We start from the raw sequence: 18,306 nt of genomic DNA, 5'->3' as shown, positions 1-18,306 counted from the left end.
GGAAGAAAAGGAAAAGTGCGATATAATGAATGTGTGCGTTGGACGCTCGACTTTAAAGGAGTTGTGCGCGTGTTTTTTTCTTGAACTTGGACCAACTTGTATAGCTTGTAAGCCAAAAAGGCTATGTGTAGCAGGCCTCATAATATTAAGAAGATAAAAAATAATCGGTCTACATAATTTAAATTTATTTTATTTAATATTAATTTATTATAAAATATACTAAATAAAATAAAAAATAAATATTAACATTTTTTATTATTTTTTTTACCAAACATTTTCGTTATTTTAATTTATGCATGGAGGAAAAAGTGATCAAATATGGTTTTGCAGTAATCTAACAAGTCATTTTTAAAACGAAAAGCCGAGTTACAAAATGTGAATAATACATTATTTTATTTCACTTTCATCTAAATATTTTGTGAAACTTCTTAAATGCGTTTTTTTTTTTTTTTGCATTTTCCTCCTTTACACTTTGTTTGGATGGATGATGGAAAATGAGAGGAAAGAAAATGGAAGGAAAGAAAATAGAAGGAAAGAAAATGAAAGGAAAAGTTAATTTTTTTTATGTTGTTTGGATGAAGAGAAAATAGATGGAAAGAAAATGGGAGGAAATTTTTCTTTTGTTTGGATGAAAGGAAAAGTAGGAAGAGAGAAAACCATAATCAAGTGAAATTACATAAATACCCTTCTTTATATTATATATAAATTATAATATATCAATGTATTTAAATTATTTCTCTAATAAAAAAATTATCTAAATTATATTTCAAAATTTTAACGTGTTTTTTTCATTAAAAATAATAATTTTTTGAATTTATTTTGATGAATTTATTATTTTCTATTATACTTTAATGTCATAAATACAAACATATATTATTCTTTTTAAAAATATATAAATACATAATCTTGTAAAAAAATAATAAAAACTACTCATACTTTACATCATTAATCTCCTTAAGCATATTTTAAAAAAATTCACTAAATTGTAATTACAAAATAAAATATTCTCAAAACTTGGTAGCATTTCTTTCCAAGTATGTGCGGCCAAAAATCATATACAATTTTTATAAACATATAACAAAACGCCAAAAAAGTAATAACCAAAAGAACTCCTAAAGAGTACTATTTTATCACCAAACAACACTTTTCAAAAGGGTAATTCTTCATGGTCAGCCACATCGCCTACTTCCAAAAAATAAAATCTACATAGTTGGAGCCATCTGTACCCATCTACTTCAAAAAAATAAAGTTTCTCCGACTCAAAAATATTAACACATGATCGAATTTTACTTGTACTAAGCTGTGACCTTCTTGTTCCCAAACATTTTCAAGTTATGATTCCTGCACGAGCATATACAACAAAGACAACTTAATTCAGAGATCAGAGTTGATCATGATAATCTACTATATCGTTGTCTTTCTATTTAAACAACCAATCAATCTCAAAGTATATAAACATAAAGTGATTTTCAACCATGGTTAACATACATACATGAAGATATACCCATAGTATATGACACTCAGAAACATATAATCAATTAATGAAAGCAATAGCCTCAAACTAATCAGAAATTAAGTGCGTACATAAGTTATACCTGTAATGGTTAATGTTTTATGAAAGTACCATATCTCCTAAGCGAACACCAGCAGCTGTCATGAAATGAAAAAGAGCATCCAATCGCATTTCAGGTGGGATCCCAAAGATTTGGCGCTTTTTCTGCTCATTTTCACATAAAAACTGATAACACTGCATCCGAGCTGAACCTATCAGACCCAATTCAGACAACATATCCCATACATCTGATTCGCTATAAAGGCGAGGCCTACTTTGTTGCATAATAGCCAACCCTTTTTCAGCAATTGCAACTTGTCTTTCAATTAACGAGACTTGTTTTTCGGCAACCGAAACTTGCCTCTCAGCCACAGAAGCTTGTCTCTCAGCTGATTCAACCTGCCTCTGAGCTACGTCATGTAGCTTGCTAGACAGATAAGTACCTTCTTTGACAGCATCGGTCATGGTAGTAATTCCCAAAGCAAGTTTTTCATATTGTGCCTCCAAAAAATCATTCATAGGAGATTTACGCTTTGTTCCTCTTGACGCTGAAGTCCCACCTAATTGATTTGGTTGACTATGAGGACCACTTGGTGAATCTAAATTAGCAGGAAACGTTGGGGTATCATGTCCCATATTAACATCTATGTCAGAAAATCCAATGTTTTCAAATGAGTCATTCAAATCAATGTGATCTCTAGCAATTTCTTGAATCCTTTCTCGTGACGTAGCAGCTCCTTTACCAGTAGCTCTATCAGCTCCGAACAACTCCTTCAAAGTATCATAGTGCTTAATTTGCATTTTTTCCATTTTTCTGCTTGTGGTTTCTCCTACATAAACAAGTGTTGAAATTATTTGGTGACTAACTTCATCAATTATATAAGTAACAAAAGCAAAGTTTAAGATACCTTAATGAAGTCTTGCCACACCTCCTCTTCAGCTTCAAACTTTCTAGTTACAGGATTCCATGCAAATCCACTTAAGTGATGAAATAAGTCATATGCCTCAGCAAAATGATCTTTCAATGTCTTCATTCTATTCTTTATGTGATTTTTTGTTATGTGAGGGCCTATTACTATACTCAAAGTCTTCACAACATTGGCATATGCTTCAGTTGTCCACGAGCCATCGTGCCTATTACCTTTCGATGCTTCCTCTGCTAATGCATTTAGCAAAACTTCATCCATATCATCAGACCATCTTAAATTGTCTTTCGAAGGTTGGTTGGCACCAAAATTCAATGGACTTGGCTACTAAAAGCACTTAATAATCTAACTGGCCAAAAACTAATTTAACCAACGAAGCATGTTGTATATTATGTAAAAAAATAGTTGAAAATGCGTTGCACAAGGATGCTTTCTTGAGAAGATAAAAAAGGAAATAAAAAAGGATATAATTAAGAAATCAAATCAATATAAAAAAAGGTAACAAATAAAAAAGAAAGTTAAGAAATCAAACATGTATAAATCATTGTCATAACTGAGCAACATGTGTACATATTCTATGAACATTAAAATTTAAATTTGAAACTCCCAACTCCTTAAAATTTTGTTTATTAATAATTATACTATACTAATATCAGTATATAACACAAAAATTAAGCTATGCTTTTCTACAATAAGAATATAATTAGAACTTATCAACGGTAATTATTATGACATACATATAGATTCAAATTTAACAAAATTAAATATAACGTATCCAATTAAAATTTCTTAAACTTTTTAAGGAGGAAACATATTTTATCTATGAGCAATTGAGAGCAAATAGAAACATGTATACTATATAGCAGCTGGGAAACGAGACCAATTCAAAGGCCATCAAAAGCTCATAGATGTCCTTACTCAAGTAGGCCCCTGCCTTTAATTTGATGGCTGCACCATACTAACTTGTCCCTCTTGTTAAATACTGTTTGCATATTGAGTGAGTAACCTTAAGTTAGAAACAAGTATACTATAGTATTAAATTGTTAATAGGGATTTCTTTTTACCAATTCAAGTTCTTTTCAGTGGCCTTGTTATTATATCTAAGTGTATATTATAGTATTAAATTGCTAGTACTACAAAAGGAGTTGATCATCATAAGGAGATAGTTTAAAAGCAAAAATAACCTTAGCACAAAACCTTTCAAGTCCTTTAATGACCTTGGATCAACTTCAAGCACTCTTTGCTGTTCAGGGACTCAACACTACTGATTTAGTTGCACTCTCAGGTATAAGAATCTAACAATTACTTTTTGACCAATACATGATTAACTTTTTACCACTACAAATAAATTAGAAGAAGTAAATTTTATCTTATCACCACTTTAATATCTACCATGTAAAATATCATCCATTTATCATAAATTTTCCACCACCAATCTTTCATTAAACTAAGTTAATTAAGATTCATTTTAAATTATTTAAATGTACAGCAACACTCAAGAGGTAAAACTTTTGGCATTTTCTACTTATTTTTCACACACCCACTTTTCATAGCATTATTAATCATAATGTACATAGAGTTCATAATCACTAGTGAATCCTTTTCTTTCATATTTGGACCACTCCATCAGATTTAAAAGACCTTGTGTATTTATCCAATAATAAATTATAATGATGTAGTTTTTGTGACAATCAGAGCATAAAACTGAATTGGATAAGAGCCTCCTCTAACATTGGACTTAGTTACTTTGATAAGTTGATTGTATAATATTATCAAAAATCATAAATAAAAAGGAAGACCTTATGATCTTTATTTTGTGATATGCTTATTATATTAATCTATTACTCTGTTATTACTAGAACACTAATATGAATTATAATATTGAACAAAACATGAAAAATATTACACGGTTACTATTTTTAACTAATATTAATTAATATTTTAAATTAATATTTTTTATCAATTTCTTATGAGTTAAAAATTATTTCTTTGTGGACCAAACAAATGAAAAAGAACTAAAACGGGGAAGGGGGAGCAGTGATGTTTGAAGAGTTAAATAATAACCTTTGTATCAAACCAACAAACACTTGGTGTGCGTGTGGTTGTTTCTGAAATAAACTGTTTCAATGCCAGCAAAAGACTCCTTCTGCTTTGTTTTTAAGGTACACTCTGTGTTTCTTTTATGATGGTTCTTCTGTTTTTTTCCTCTGAAGTTTCGGAGAAAATTGCCCCTTGGAGAAGAGGAGAGAAGAGAGAGCAGTTAAAGAACAGAACAATCCTGTTGAAAACCAAAGAATGTGGTTGGATTTTTGAATTAGGATGAAAGACCCAATTGAAAATAATGAAAAAAAGCATGGATTAATTTTCCACTACAAACATAAGAATCATACATAGAACATAGAATCAGAACAATATCTCAGTTGAAAACCAAAAGAAGAATTCAAAATATGTACTGTGATGATTTTTGCATTTCATTTTTTGGGAAAAACTACCACTACAACAGAAAAAAAACGCACCTTTGGCATGAGGATGCAGGGATGAAGATGCGGTGGAGCTGTCACTACGATGATGAAGCTCATGCAGCGATGCCGACGGAGTTAGGAAGCTTTGGCGTCGCTGTTGAAGATGACGGGAAAACAGGGAAGAAGAAGAGACGTGTTTTTCTTTTCAAAAGAGTGAATTAGGGATTTTGTTCTGCTACTAATGAAAGGGCATATATGTAATTTTATCCATTTTGGTATTTTCATCCCAGTTTTCTTCGCAGCTTTGGGCGGAAAAAATTAAGCTGGGCCCTACATATGCTTTTTTGTTTTCCAAGCAATTTCCCTGCTGATCCAAACAGAGGAAAATTAAATTTTCCACCCATTTTCTTTCCCTTTGTTTTCTTTCCTCCTAAATTCTCTTAAAACAAACACTGTGTTAACGTATTTCTTTATACAAATTAATTGTTTATGATAAAAATAAAAGGACTTGTCGCTTGTAATAGAACTTGACACTTGACAAGAGGAAGATTTGAAGAGGGTTGGTGGTTTAATCGCTTTCCATTCGAGTGACACTGACCCATGTTCATGTATTCATATATGATTGTTAAAGTCGCCAGCTGGCAAGTTAAAAAATATAAACATAAAATAACAAATAAAAAATAAAAAGGAGAAGTAGCCAGCTGCCACAAATTATTTTTTATATTGGACCTTTTTCGATGTTATGCAAGTGAGTGGGTTAAAGGAAGTTGGACGTAAGAGTGATAACGGGTGCATCTCGCAGGTGGCGAGGAGATGTCACTTCCATCTCAAAGATGGCGAGAAGTAGGGGGGTAATCAGTGGCGCAGAGCTTGAAATATAATTTTGGAGGGCAAAAATTTAATATAATTATTTTTTAAATTTATTATTAATAAAATAATAAATAAATAATTTTACATATAAAAATATAAAATAATTTATAATAATATTTTTTTAGTATTTAGTAATTTAAAATTTTTAATAATTGAATAAAATTAAATTTTTTAATAATTTATAACATTTATTAAATTTTTTTATTAATTTATATAATATAATAATATTAATATTTATTAAATATTTTAATATTTTTTAGTATATAAAAAATTAAATTAAATAAATAATAAAATATAAAATAATATTAAATTAAATAAATAAAAAGTATTTAATATTTTATATTTAAATTTAAAAATAAAAAATGTTATTTATTGAATAAAATTCATTTAATTCAGTTTAAATTTAATATATTTTTAATGTTTAAAATTAAAAATTATTGTATAATAAAAATAAAGGATAAAAATTAAAATTGAATATATTAAATTATAATAAAATATTTAAATAAATTAAATTATTTTTTATTTTAAAAAAAACTACTAATTTTTTTATGAAAAGTTTGGAGAGCTGCAGATTCTGATCAGTCGTGACCAGTGAAAAAAATAGAAGACACGCGTTAAAAACGCGTTTTTATATATTCAGGTCATCCTTTTTGTTGTATCCGAAGAGAAAAATTTAGTATTGTATTGCACTCTAAAATAAAACTGAAAGTAAGAGTGAAGGAGAGGTGGAAAAATAAGATTTATGTATTTATGTTTATAATAACAAAAGTGTGGTTATTAGTGAGAAAAGTATGATTTGAGTAAAAATAATGCGAAATTTAATTTTAACAGAAAAACATATTATTGTGCATTTAAACTATTATTGATATATAAATTATTATTTTTGTCAAAATTATTTTTATCAATATGTATGTTAAATTATCAGTGTTATTTTTTTGATATATTAATATTATTGTCATTTTAAATATTCAGATAAATTGATTACTTATATTAATATTGTGATTAAGTTTATTAGAATGAGTATTTAAATGTTAATATTAAAAGACAAAATACATAATTAAAAAAAGAACTTTTATAACATGACAATATATTAACATACATATATTTTAATACTAATGATATATATTATTATAATACTATATTTATCAATAATATATTTATGTATGTTGCTGCGTACAACAATATATTTAGAATAAATATTTTAATATAAATATATTTAGTAACATAAATATATAAAATACTTTAATGTAAATACATATTCGTAATTAAAATCAGTATAAAAATTAATAAATAAAATCTATTAATATATATATATACAATATGTTATGATAGGAAAAATAGATACATTATTTAAATTTTATTTACTAATTTATATAATAATTTTAATTATGAATATAGTTTTTGTTATTTTTGTTGTATGTTAATCTAATTTTTTATCTTTATTTTTATTTATATTCAGGCGAAGAGAATTTTAAGATCGAGAAAATTGGTTTCCTAAAACAGTATAATTAGTTAGTGATGAAAGCATTACGAGAAATCAATTTCTATCACGTTTCTCAAATAAGAAGAATAAACTGTAAATCATTTTTAATGAATTAATAGATAGATAGTGGCTGAAAATATATACGTTCCATTTTCCAGTGGGTGAATATACAATTACTCTAGAGGATGTGGTACGCATCTATGGCCTTCCGATTGACAATCGTGCTGTAAATGGAAGAATAAATAATAGTTTTGCCTACCTGATTGACAAATGTGTGGCCAACTTTAGGACACACCGCCAGGCAAAAACAATCATATATCTAGTGCGATCAAACTGTCATGGATCAGACACATCCGTGATGCAGAGGCGTTGGACACTCTAACATTTGACACAGTATGCATGACACATAATAGATGAAATGTCCTAGGAGGACTCCACACATCATTACATCTAGCCATTGTTGCCCTGATAAAGTCGTGCCTATCAGAAATAATACCGACATTATTCCTCCTGACGATATTCTTTCGTAGATTATTCAAAAAAATGTGCCATGCGTCAGCAATCTTTTCTTCAACGATGACAAAAACAAGTGGCATAATATTCTGATTTTCATCTTGAGACACAGCAACCAAAATAGTTCCTTTTATATCATCCATACAGATGTATGGCATCAACTTGCACGAGTGATTTGCAGTGTCGGAACGTTCTAATGCATGGATGGAAGCTCCAAAAAACTCAGCGCATTATCTTAACACCTTCCTCCACCTTAGATCCACGATATGTTGGTATAGTATCAACCTGAACTGAACCACAGATCCTGGATTTTGAGCACACATTGCCATACACAATGCCGGCAAACACTAATAGAAAACTTTCCAACATCCAAAGATTTTTGCAATCGAATTTTGCTTTACCAACCACGATTTACGATAGCTTATCATATAGTTGAATTTTGACTGAACATCTGTGATCACAACTCAGATCTTCAAAGATGGGTCGCTTCAACTAGAGGCAAGCCTTATAGCGTCCGCGATTGTGTTGAAATCTAGTTTCGAATGGTCTTGAGAAATTGTGTCCATAATGTAAGTATGACTTCCATTATATCGTCTAATTTTATAACAACATTTCTCTAAATCAAACTATCCCGAATTAAACACCCTTGAAAATAGTGTAATTCCTAATTTCCATGACTACAGTCTCTCTAGAACTAAATTTTATTCTAACAACAAATTCACCATCTTGCACAAAAAGAACATCTATGTATGTAGAATAATAATTTCTAAGTTCTGAAAAAAATATATCTAATTTTATTTAAAGGATTTTCAATTTTTAATAATTTATACAATATTTTATCAAAGCAGACACAATATCTAGCAAAATAATGTAAGTTGAATTTTTTCTTTATCTTTCATACAAAACAATCTTATTAAAAAATACTCTCAAGATGAGCAAAATTTATCATTTTTAGATAGTGAACAATTTTTGAAACACATTTTAACTGGTAACTTAAAAAACAAATATATTTTAAATAATTCAACGTCTAAAATTAAAATGTATAACCAAAATTTAAAAATTAAAAATAAAATTGTCATGACAAAAAAAAATGGTAAGCTGATATACCTGAGTTTGCCAACTTAAAAAATTCAAGTGTGTTTATAACTTCATGATTTAAAGCACGCATGAAATATGGAACACCAAAAAAATGTTGGCTTCTTACTGTGTTTGTTGCAGCTTGAATTTTCATGTCGGTAATCTCGTTTCCTCCCAATATGTCATTGTTGGATAAGAACTCCTCGTCGCCGTCATTGTTATTTTTTTTTTTCATTCTGTGTTGCCCCCTTCATTTAGGAAGGATTCGTCCACCTTGTGACTAATAGCCAACTCTTCAAATTTAACACCCAAATCAATCATTGACACATGAGCTTAATTCTATCGATAAATCATTAACATATCTAGTATGGTGGCTTCATCGGTCACATTCATTATTTGAAACTGTATTACATCACTAAAAATTAACACGGGTTGTTTATATAAAATATTGCTAACTCTCTTTGACAAATTACCGTATATGTGTTGGTATAGTCTATTTTGTAACTCTATAAATGATATCATACAAAGAATAATAAAAGATGCTGGACTTACACAAATAAATTTTACACTTTTATTTATATATGATATAATTTCACCCTCAAAATATACTAATAAATACAAATTAATTTCCATGACCTCTAAAAAAAAAATTCTCAAAAAAACTCTCACATGATAAAGACACATACAAAATCATAGTTTTAACTTCTCAACAAAATTAATGTTGATTCTGCAATACTAACTCCTTTATATAAGAAAAGAAAACTAGTGTTTTATTATTTTTTAACTTCTTTTTCTCATAAAACAGTTAAGTTGGTTTGAAATAATATTAAATTATTAGCTTCTTGCAGTCTCCAAATTAATAAAAATGTCACGTCATGCTTTTTTTTACAAATTAAAATATGTTCTACAAATACTTGTCGTAAATACAATTTTTTTCAAATAAATAAAGGAATCTCGCTCATTGCGATATGGATTTAAAAATTTTTTAAAAATGTTTCTCGTCAATAAAAAAACCTTTTACTTTCACTTTAAAAAAATAAAAAAGGTCATCTCACTAGTGGCGAAAAAGTGACACCTAGCACCATGGAGTATATCACCTCACATGCCCATGTTAAAGAACAACTCTGAAAAAATGTTCATATTTAAATTTTTGAGCTGCTAGTTGCATCCAATCCAATAATAATAATAAAGGAAAAGATTGAAAGAATTTTCTATCATTAAAACTTTTAAAAATGTTTATTCTTGACTTTTTAATTGCATTATTTATATTCCTAAAATTAAATAAAATACACTTAATTGGTTCCTTATCTATTTTTTAGCCAATTTACTTGTCGTCAAGAGTGACTTGGCATGTTGGAGTGTCTAACAATTATATCAGCTGGCAATTGAAACTGTTTGATCCAATTTGATCTTTTATTCTCTTTTTAATCCTAATTACAGTAGCACTTAATCTCCTCTTCTTCTTCTTCTTTATTTGTTCAATTTCGTCGCTTTTGCTATATTGTTTGGAATGATGATTAGATGTGCAAGTCAAGGTGAAGGAAGTTCTATTCGATCAATGACGAGGATGCCAAGTCGGAATAGAGCCTTGCGAGTGCCAGAGTTCCTTGAAACAGTTTCTCGCAAAGAAGACATCAAGTGTATCCTCATCTAAATCTTACGCAACTTCTATTGTTAGGTGAGTAAATCAATATTCCATTAGCATTTCTCTTAAATTTTCCACCATGATAGAACATGATATCCATCAATTTTTCTAGTTGCACCCTAAACAAAAGTAAACAATTTTAACCAATGAAGTTTCACAATATTAATAATAGAGTTAGCAAATCACAGTACAACAAAAACAAAACAAAAATTGTTTGAGATAGCTACATCATTAACATTTTCATTATAGAAATAACTTTTTTTTTGTGAAAATAGAACATTCTAAAAATTCCTACCCACACCAGACCCAAAAACTCTAACTAATAATTTAGTTCCAAAATTTTTTCATCAACCTACACAAAATCTCGAAGTAACATTCACAATTACACCTACCTTAATATCGTAAAAGATGAAAAAAAATAATTTTATCTGTTGCACACCTACCTATATGTCAGAAGGTTTTGCAAAGAACAATGATGAGCAAGGTTCCAACAAATTCCAAATTGCTTCACCACAATAACCCTCACGAGCACTTGTAGACGCCAGGAATTTGAGCGGAGTGTTTTATTTTTGAAGATGAAAAAGACGAAGTGATCACTTTGCTTTAGGGGGTTTAAACGTTTTCACTCTCTTAATCTTAAAACGATGTCGTTTTATTAGGGTTTTAGCGCCAAAATCAACACAACAACATTTTATATTGTCTGGTGTGGCAGTCATTTGCCATGTCAGTGTCACGTCACTCTCGACAGTAAGTAAATTGGCTGTAAAATAGGCAAGGGACCAACTAAGTGCATTTTAATAATTTTATTCAATCTTAGAGGCATAAATAGTGTAATTGAGAAGTCATGAACGAAATCGATACATTTTATAAATCTCAAAAATCACTTTAAAATTTAATTCTCAAAATTAATATTTGTATAAAATTTAGGTTAAAATATAAAATATACTCTAAAATAAATTAAATAATATATATCTTTATACATAAATATATAATAATTTTAATAATTAATTTTAGTATACACATAGTATTTTTTATAAAAAAATAGATTGATAATACAATTTTAGATATAAACATGTAATGTAGGTATATTATTAGTAAATTTCCATTGATAATCGGCATATATACGAGATAATAAGAAGAACTTAATAAGAATGTCACTTCTCGCTCGTTGCTGTTAGTGCATGCTATGGTAAAGAAGAAAAATAATAAAAAGAATGAAGATTTTCTTTGATAAATAACTAAATACTTATTTAAAAAATGTATTATTTTATCTTTATTAAATTTTTAAGATAGATTGATACACTCTTTTCCAACAAACCCTCCTCGTTATAAAATTTGCCATATTATATATTGTTAGTCTAATATAGTTGTATTCTAATTTCTAATATTAATATTTGGCACAATACATTTGTTTACAGATATTTATTATAAGGGTATGAAGTTTCTTGATGAACAAGAAACTGTGAGAGAGTTATGAAAACAGAGAAGATAGGAAACTCAGACTTTGTATTTTACTTATTCATGTATGATAGAATGAATACAACACTTTTAACTTTAAGTACTTATAACTCTCTTCATTCTCTAAAAGAGTGTTATCTAACTATCACACTCAATCTAATAATATTACATTAACAATTCTTTAGAAAGAGAATGTATTGATGAGTTCAATCCTTCAATAAAAAGCTCTCAATTTAAAATTGCATTAACAATTCCTTTAAACAAAATAAAGAATAAAATATGTTTGTGTGTGTGTTTTTTTACTTTTTTAATCTTTGATTAAAAAACCTTCACAGAAGAAAGATTTTTTGGGGAGTTTTTTTATTTTCCGAATCCTAACAATTATAGGCTTCAAGTTTTTGGGCTTGGGCTTCATGTTGTTACTATAATTCGTAGGCCTTCTCTCTGTTCTTCGATTGGGCTCCTTTTAGTTTTCATTTAAGTGCTATACGTATCGACTGATTCGACCAAAAATATATCGGGGGTGATTCGACCAAAAATCGAATGAGAGACTGAAAATTATGCGATTTTTATTGAGTAAACAATTAAATTTAAAGTAATCTCTAACCACTTTAAATTAAACATTTTAATTATCAATTATTTTTTATACTCTGGAAATTTTTTAAAATTATTCTCATAAGAGAGATTAAACAAATAAACTTTTAACAAATTTTATTATAAAATAATTAAATTTTTAAAAAATATCATTATAATAAAATTAATTCCTTTACTAAGAAATCAATTCGTCTCAAAAAATTTTAGAATAATAATATTTATTTAAAATAAAATTATTCAATTTAAAATTTTTTTAAAGATTAATTTAGATATTTACTTATTTATTTTCATTAACTAGGTAAAATGAAATATCTAAAAGTAAAAAAAAAAAAAAACTAAGTAGCATGGACATTAAAATGTATTCTTTTTTTTTTGTGATGAACGGGGTCAAGGACCCAGAAGAAGAAAACAAACACTAACTAAATCCTCTAAGAAGGGAAATATCAAACATATCATGCAAAAGTAAATTTTGAACATTAAGGAGAGGAGCCGCAAATTCATGTAGTCCAAAAAAGTTGTGTCCTTTTTTCGCCAAATTATCTGCAACAAAGTTAATTTTACGCAACGTATGAGACCATTTGATGATTTGAATACGGCCGACTAAGATGCCAACATCAATTACAGGTGGCACAGGAGTGTGTAATTGGACACTTTTTTTTCACAAAGTTAACAGCTGCACCTGAATCTGATTCAATTACTAAGAAATTACAATTGTTAGCTAATGCTATTCGGAGACTATAAGCAATTCTCCCAAAACAGAGTTATGAAACAGCTACCTAAATTGTAAGTAAATTCCTTCACAAAGTAACCATCAACATTTAACTTCATATACCCTTCTATCGGAGGAATCCATCTGATAACTTCCTTTCCAGCAGATCGGTTGTGATGGTGGGGAATGGAAAGCCCGATGGCATGGATAATCTCTAAACCGGACAGCAGTAGTGTCCCCATATAAAATGAACTTGCTCCTAAAATACTAAATTGACAAAATCGTAACCCCAAAGAGGCAGTGTAAATCCCCATTGATGGTCAGGTTGTAACTCATCCAATCATGGAGATTAAAGTTGAAAAAATTATTAATGTCCACATCCCGAATGAGAGGGAGCCAAATATTAACAGCAAAGGTAAATCTCAGAGAATATGAATAATGGTTTCATCATGTAAGAAGCATCTCGAGCAAGTTCTAATAAGAGTGAGGTGATGTCATCTCCTTTTCACATTGGTAAGAATAGCATTATCAGACACTAGCCAAAGGAAGCTACGGATACGTTCAGGACCTCTCCAACACAAAATTATGTTGTGAATTTTGTTCTGGTTGTTTGGTTTCTCCTGGATCTTCTGGTATGCTGACTTCATCTTGAAAGTCCCGTCCGAAGATAGACTCAAAGCTATAAAATTAGCATTCTTTCAAGGAAAGGGTGAGAGAATTGCTACAATATTCTTGATCATTTCCTCCAAAAGCCAAGCCAATTTACCTTCATCCCAGCTCCCTAAAATAGTAAGAAAATCCATTAGAGTACTATATGTATCAATTTGAGTATTTATCTAGTTTGTGTATTGCGTCAAATAACCCATATTTGCAACCCAATTATGATTTTAGAAATTAATCTTGGAACCATCACCAACGCGCCAAATATAGTTCTATTGAACGTCCAGCCAGACTTTGCATATTTCTTTCTACAAGTTAGATTCGTTCCTCCTTCTTTCCACCTTCGAGATGATATAATCCCCACCCCTATACTGAGAATGGAGGACTTTCGTCCAAAGACAGTCTTTTTTTTTTTTTAATGAGATCCCATTCCACTTTAGTCATGAAAGCATGATTTACTTTACTCGACTGATGACGAATTCCCAAACCACCAGCTTTCTTCGAAGTACAGACTTTATTCTAGTTAAATAAGTGAATTTTCTTAGATCTCTTAATATTTTTTTAGAGAAAATTCTTGTATTTATAATCAATAGCATTACAAGTAGATAAGGGTTAAGAAGTAGAGTACGTAGTATAATAAGGAATAGTAGAGAGGACAGCTTTCACTAAGGTACACCTCTCAGCAAGGGAGAGAGTGGAGACCTTTCAAGGGTTGAGTCTAGAATTAATCTTATTCTCTCTATCTTGATATGTATGACTTGAGAATCTGGAATGGAGAATAAGAACGCCTAAATATTACATTTCATATTATTCTCAACATTCCTAAAGAAGAAAATTCTAGTCTTGTCATGACAAACTTTTTTACTAGAACTTTTGCAAAAGGCGTTGAGGCATTTATTAATAACTTCAGCTTGACTAAGGCTAGTTTTTGCAAAGAGGATTAGGTCATTAGCAAAACATATATGTGAAATCTCAGGAGAGTTCTTCTTCATATGGATGGGTTTCCAAAAGTCATACTGTACAACCGCATTTATTAGATGGGATAAGTGCTCATACACAGGATAAAGATGTAAGATGATATCGGATCACTCTGACGAATCCCTCTAGTTGGCAAAAATTCATTAAACTCTTCTCTATTCCACAAAATTCTCATCTTAGCAATAGAAATACAAGAAAGGATAAGGTCGTTGATGTGGTTTGGGAAGCCGGTCTCCTTTAATGTATCTTTAATGAAACTCCACTTAAACCTATCATACGCTTTTTCAAGGTCTATTTTGATTGCCATTCATCCCTTTGGTCCCTTCTTATTTCTCATGGAGTGAATAATTTCTTAAAAAATAATGATATTATCAGTACTTTGTCTTCCAGGAATGAAACTACATTGGGTCGGCGTAACTAGCTTATCCATAAGACTCCTCGTATAATTTGCCAGGATTTTAGTGATAACGTTATAAGTGGCATTACAGAGGCTTATCGGGCGCATTTGGCTGAGTCTTGTGACTGGATTAGTCTTAGGAATAAGGGTTATCAGAGTTTTATTCAACTCCTCAATCTTTTCTAGATTTACAATAATCTATTGAGCAAGAGTGCAAAGATCATCCCCCACTGTCTCCCATTGATTTTGAAAGAAGACCGCTTGTAGCCCATCTCTTCCAGGAGCTTTAAAGCTATCCAGATTAAAAATAGCTTCTTTGATCTCTGAATCCAACATGTTCCTGCCAATAAAATTATAATCTTCTGGACTTAGGTGAAGGAAAGCATTATTTAGAATAAACGGAACATCAGGTAAAGCATCATGGTATAAATCAACAAAGAAAGAATGGGCCATATTTTCTAAAATATTTTTATCAGTAATAAGATATCCATTAGAATTAAGGAGCGAGTTCACCTTCTTCTTCTTTCTTCTGATCATGGTGGATCCATGGAAATACTTTGTATTGCAGTCTCCAAACTCGATCCACTTGCACCTTGACTTTTGGTACCACAACAGCTCCTCTTGAGCAAGCACACTTTCGTATTCTCTCCAAAATTTAAGTTGAAGATTTTTCAAAAAGTTGTTTCGACCCTGAGCAAGGCTAAACGCAACGCCCTGCAGTCTTCTGAGAAGAGTCTTCTTTTTCTTGAAAATATCCCCAAACACATTAGAGTTTCAGGTCTTCAAAGAATTCTTAAAATTGTTAATGCCTTCAGACCAAGAATTATTCATGTTCCAGGAGTTATTGACCATGTTTTTTAAGTCTGGTTATGATAGCAACATAGCTACAAAACAGAAAGGTCTTCTTTATCTATTCTAAGATCCAACAGTAAAAAGTTGAAGACATAGAGGCACATGGTTGGATTTAAACATGGACAGGTGCTTTAGAGTATCTTCTGAAAATGTCAGCTGCCATTCCAGATTACTCAAACCCCTATCCAATCTTTCAACAAGGTTCCCTCTTCTCCAAGTGTAGGGCCAACCTAGATAACCCAGGTCAACAAGCCTGCAATTAGAAATATGACTTTGAAACTCAGTACAAGCTCCTCTATCAATTCTACTAGAGCCACCATTCCTCTCATAATAATGTAAAATAGCATTAAAATCTCCTAAGATACACCAAGAAATATTAACACTATCAGACAAATTGCGGATGCTATTCTAGAGATTTCTCCTAGTGAGCCACTGTAAGCTACCGTACACAGTAGAGAGCAACAATAAATTAGAATTATTACCAGAAATCATGAGGTGGATAATCTGTCTATTGTGCTTTAGAACATTCACCCTCTAAGTAGAAGAGTTCCACAGGCACCAAATATCCCCCAAGTGGCCATTCGCCTCCACCATGAAGGAACTATCAAATTCGGTTTTGTTTTTAATAGCTTCTACCCTTGAACCACTGATGTGAGTCTTCAAAAGAATGATAAAATTAGCATTATATTTACTCTTGATATCGCAAATAAGAGAAGGAAAGGTTTTACCTCCTGCACCCTGCAATTCCAGCTTATAATATTCATCATTATCAAGGGAATAATGGGAGAACCACCACGGGCGATAGCTATGCTAGGACAATGGCATTTGCATCAGCATTCGACGTTGCAGAGGGATTCTCTATTCATCGATCTCCCAATAATAGACTCCTTCATCAAAACATCAGGCGATTTTCCCAAATTCACCTTCGAATCGTGTCCTATATCTTGGAAAAGAGGTGAAGATTGGTTCGAACTAGGGATTATCATTGGATTGTTGCGAATAACATAGGCTTCAATATTTGATTCACATTCTTCGTGGCCATGAAACCCTCATATTGTTCACGAGTGAACTGACACATGTACTTCGTGACAACACTTCTCATGGCTTTAACTTCAGAGTTCTTCGATTTAGGAGTGGGAGTGGTCACAATCTTGGAACTCCCAAGTGGTGTCAAGGCTTCCTTCCCAACCACCTTGGCATTGGTCTTGGCCCCTTTATCATTCAAATAGGGCCCAATTTTAGAAGGGGGAGTTCTTTTCCCTGATTGTGGGTTCTTACCTGCACCGGACCTCAATAATTTTTTCTGGGTGGTTTGCAACATTTCTTTGTCTTTATGGGTCTTGGGAGTCTCAGGCCCAATCTTATTAGCTTCTATATTATCTGTGTTTTCATGCACTACGGTAACGTGCGCATTTTGCTCCCCTTTTTCATGTAAGCATTAAAGCGAGATCCATTCTCCATAATTTGGGAATCCCTGTTGATAACCATCTCTTGTTTCGTGTTTGGCACTATCCTATGATTCTTTCCACCAGATTTTCGGATATAATGTCCCCTTCTTCCTTCTAATTGGTCGTTTAGCCATCATCCACGGGCCAAAACTAGGAAGTTCTTGATTATAGCACGATTCTTGCTTATTCTCAAATTCTTGATTCTTTCCTTTCTGATGCCCAGCTCCTTTAGCATTCTAGCTCTCCTGGTTGGTATTAGCCTCCGCCGCAACTCCATCTTCCCTATTCGCATTATGAAGATTTTTCGATAATTCAAGACAATGATCCAATCGATGGCCATATTTACCATAGGAAAAGAAAATTTGATATAACATTTCATACTCAATATTCAATTTCGAGCCAAGAATCGAGATCCTAGAAATTAATTTCTTAGCAAGGTCAATCTCAATACAGATTCGAGCAAAGCGGCCTCTAAAATGGATAAAAGTTGTGCGGTCGATTTTGAGCATGTGTCCTAAAGTTGAGCCAACTCGCCACAGGAATCTATGATTATATAATTCTATAGGGAGGTTTGGAATACGAATCCAAGCAGCAATCTTCCTTACAACTTTCTCCGATTCCAAGAAAAAAAGTCTCCAATGTTGGACAATCAAATAATGTCCTGCCACCATCTATGGCCCTT

The 18,306-nt window shown here is 31.0% G+C and overlaps 1 protein-coding gene and 1 long non-coding RNA gene across 5 annotated transcripts; both read right to left on the bottom strand.

Annotated features, from left to right (window-relative positions):
- Positions 1–936: 936 nt before the first annotated feature.
- On the bottom strand, positions 937–5,525 carry LOC112751380 (uncharacterized). 4 transcript variants are annotated; one of them, XM_025800517.3, is made up of 6 exons: positions 4,995–5,382; positions 4,543–4,756; positions 3,397–3,460; positions 2,461–2,708; positions 1,596–2,382; positions 937–1,341 (listed from the first exon to the last, which is right to left on the bottom strand). In XM_025800517.3, exon 5 carries the CDS (start codon positions 2,360–2,362, stop codon positions 1,613–1,615), a length of 750 nt encoding a protein of 249 aa, XP_025656302.1. In that variant the 5' UTR covers positions 2,363–2,382; positions 2,461–2,708; positions 3,397–3,460; positions 4,543–4,756; positions 4,995–5,382; the 3' UTR covers positions 937–1,341; positions 1,596–1,612. The 4 variants fall into 4 exon arrangements, with proteins under 4 accessions (XP_025656302.1, XP_072076559.1, XP_025656309.1 ...); XM_072220458.1 differs by having other exon boundaries at positions 2,461–3,460; positions 4,995–5,431; XM_025800524.3 differs by lacking the exon at positions 3,397–3,460.
- A 9,750-nt stretch (positions 5,526–15,275) lies between these two features.
- On the bottom strand, positions 15,276–18,040 carry LOC112751376 (uncharacterized). The gene is made up of 3 exons (XR_003176374.2): positions 16,905–18,040; positions 16,659–16,833; positions 15,276–16,429 (listed from the first exon to the last, which is right to left on the bottom strand). It is a non-coding gene; the product is annotated as an uncharacterized lncRNA (long non-coding RNA).
- Positions 18,041–18,306: the final 266 nt, after the last annotated feature.

Source organism: Arachis hypogaea, chromosome 2 (assembly GCF_003086295.3).
Source record: "Arachis hypogaea cultivar Tifrunner chromosome 2, arahy.Tifrunner.gnm2.J5K5, whole genome shotgun sequence".
NCBI classification, from domain to species: domain Eukaryota; kingdom Viridiplantae; phylum Streptophyta; class Magnoliopsida; order Fabales; family Fabaceae; genus Arachis; species Arachis hypogaea.
The sequence above is the reverse complement of the archived record's forward strand: the minus strand, read 5'-3'. Positions and strand labels throughout refer to the sequence as shown.

Bases quoted from the DNA above. Each gene is read 5' to 3' on its own strand.
- LOC112751380 (XM_025800499.3), bottom strand. From the start codon at position 2,362: ATGGAAAAAATGCAAATTAAGCACTATGATACTTTGAAGGAGTTGTTC.